The sequence below is a fragment of the Littorina saxatilis genome, linkage group LG11 (genome assembly GCF_037325665.1).
Source record: "Littorina saxatilis isolate snail1 linkage group LG11, US_GU_Lsax_2.0, whole genome shotgun sequence".
In the NCBI taxonomy this organism is placed as follows: domain Eukaryota; kingdom Metazoa; phylum Mollusca; class Gastropoda; order Littorinimorpha; family Littorinidae; genus Littorina; species Littorina saxatilis.
Window position 1 is genome coordinate 32675152 of NC_090255.1, and position 1511 is coordinate 32676662.

Here is a 1511-nt window from a genome sequence, read left to right on the forward strand (position 1 = left end):
TAACAATGTACACCTCTCTCTCTCTCTCTCTCTCTCTCTCTCTCTCTCTCTCTCTCTCTCTCTCTCTCTCTCTCTCTCTCTCTCTCTCTCTCTCTCTCTCTCTTGTGTATAAATGTGTTCTCACTTAAGTTATCTGTGAAAATGTAGAATTGTTTTGTAAGCTTTTTTTTTAGTTAGTCCCAGTTTAGGCCGAGGGCTGGATGGAAAAAAAAAGCAGATCACTGCTTAATCTACCCTCGTTGAATAAAGAATTCTCGTTGTCATTGTCTCTCTCCAAGACCTCGTACCAGACGAAGCGCATCTTCGCTCGACCCTGAAGTCGCTGTGGTTCACTGGATACCCCAGACACGGTCACGGTCAAGCGGACAGCTCTGGTTTCGAGCACGTGATGGTCGGAGAGTTCAAATCCTCGTCAGTGGTCAACGGGCTGCACAACTGGCTGGCCTACTACACCAAGGAAAAAGCACACGAGATCAACTACTACGGCTACGTAGCGCAGGCGCACGTGAGTTCTGTTAAAAAAAAATCTGATTTTATATTGAAGTATTGAAGGAGACTTTAGATGCACATTTTCAACAAGAGAGAGAGAGAGAGAGGATAGAGAGAGATAGAGAGATAGATAGAGAGAGAGAGAGAGAGAGAGAGAGAGAGAGAGAGAGAGAGAGAGAGGGATGGGAGGGAGGGAGGGAGGGAGAGAGAGGGGGTGGGTGGAGGGGGAGAGAGGGACAGGGCTAGGGAGGGAAGGAGATAGAGAGATGGGGGGTGGGGGGGGGGGGGGGGGGCCGAAAATTACGAAAAACGAGCAGCAGTGGAGGCACAAAGGCGAGAAGACAGAAGAACGGGCAGACGGACAGAACGACAGACAGACCGTCAACGGACGGACGGGCTGACACACAGACAGACATATATAACGACTTAATAAAACCTGCACAGCCGTTCGAACAATATTTTTCAAAGATGTCTTTCTCCCTTCTTTCTTCACAGCCCAACCTTATAGCCACGAACTACGACTGGCAAGGCCGACACAAAGGTCTGGGGTCGTTCTTCGTCGGCACCAGCCCTGAGTTCGACATGGCTCTCTACACTCTGTGCGCTCTCACCCACACGGGTGCCGTGCGGCTAGACGGCAGCACCGTGCACGTGCAGATATACGATGTGACGCAAATCAGTGGTATGCAAATTGCTTCGGCGTATCCGGCGTTCTAGGACACGACCCCGTTATCGAGTTCGCGCAGTGGCTTAGCTGGTTGTTGTTTCGCCACGAACTATTTATTTATAAAGAGAATTACAATTTCACCGAAGAGAAAGAAAGATGTAAAGAAATCTGATACATTTCATGCTTGACAAAGTTGTTTGTGAAGAAACTTACTTTATTAAACATGCACACTGACACAATCAAAGCAAGACAGAAGAAAGGTATCATCTTTCCCGTGAAAACAAAGTTCTGCTCACTATCTCAGATATGTGACCCTCCACCACGAAATGAGTCGCATGTCACCTTTGCATGATTT

The 1511-nt window shown here is 48.0% G+C and overlaps 1 protein-coding gene across 1 annotated transcript in view; it reads left to right on the top strand.

Annotated features, from left to right (window-relative positions):
* The window catches only part of LOC138980269 (uridylate-specific endoribonuclease-like), a 16887-nt gene extending 15552 nt beyond the window's left edge, over window positions 1-1335 (top strand). The window contains exons 5-6 of the mRNA XM_070353120.1: window positions 279-505; window positions 985-1335. Of these exons, the coding sequence (XP_070209221.1) occupies window positions 279-505; window positions 985-1206 (449 nt within the window). The 3' untranslated portion in view covers window positions 1207-1335. The remainder of the gene's footprint in view (window positions 1-278; window positions 506-984) is intronic.
* The last annotated feature ends 176 nt before the right edge of the window (window positions 1336-1511 follow it).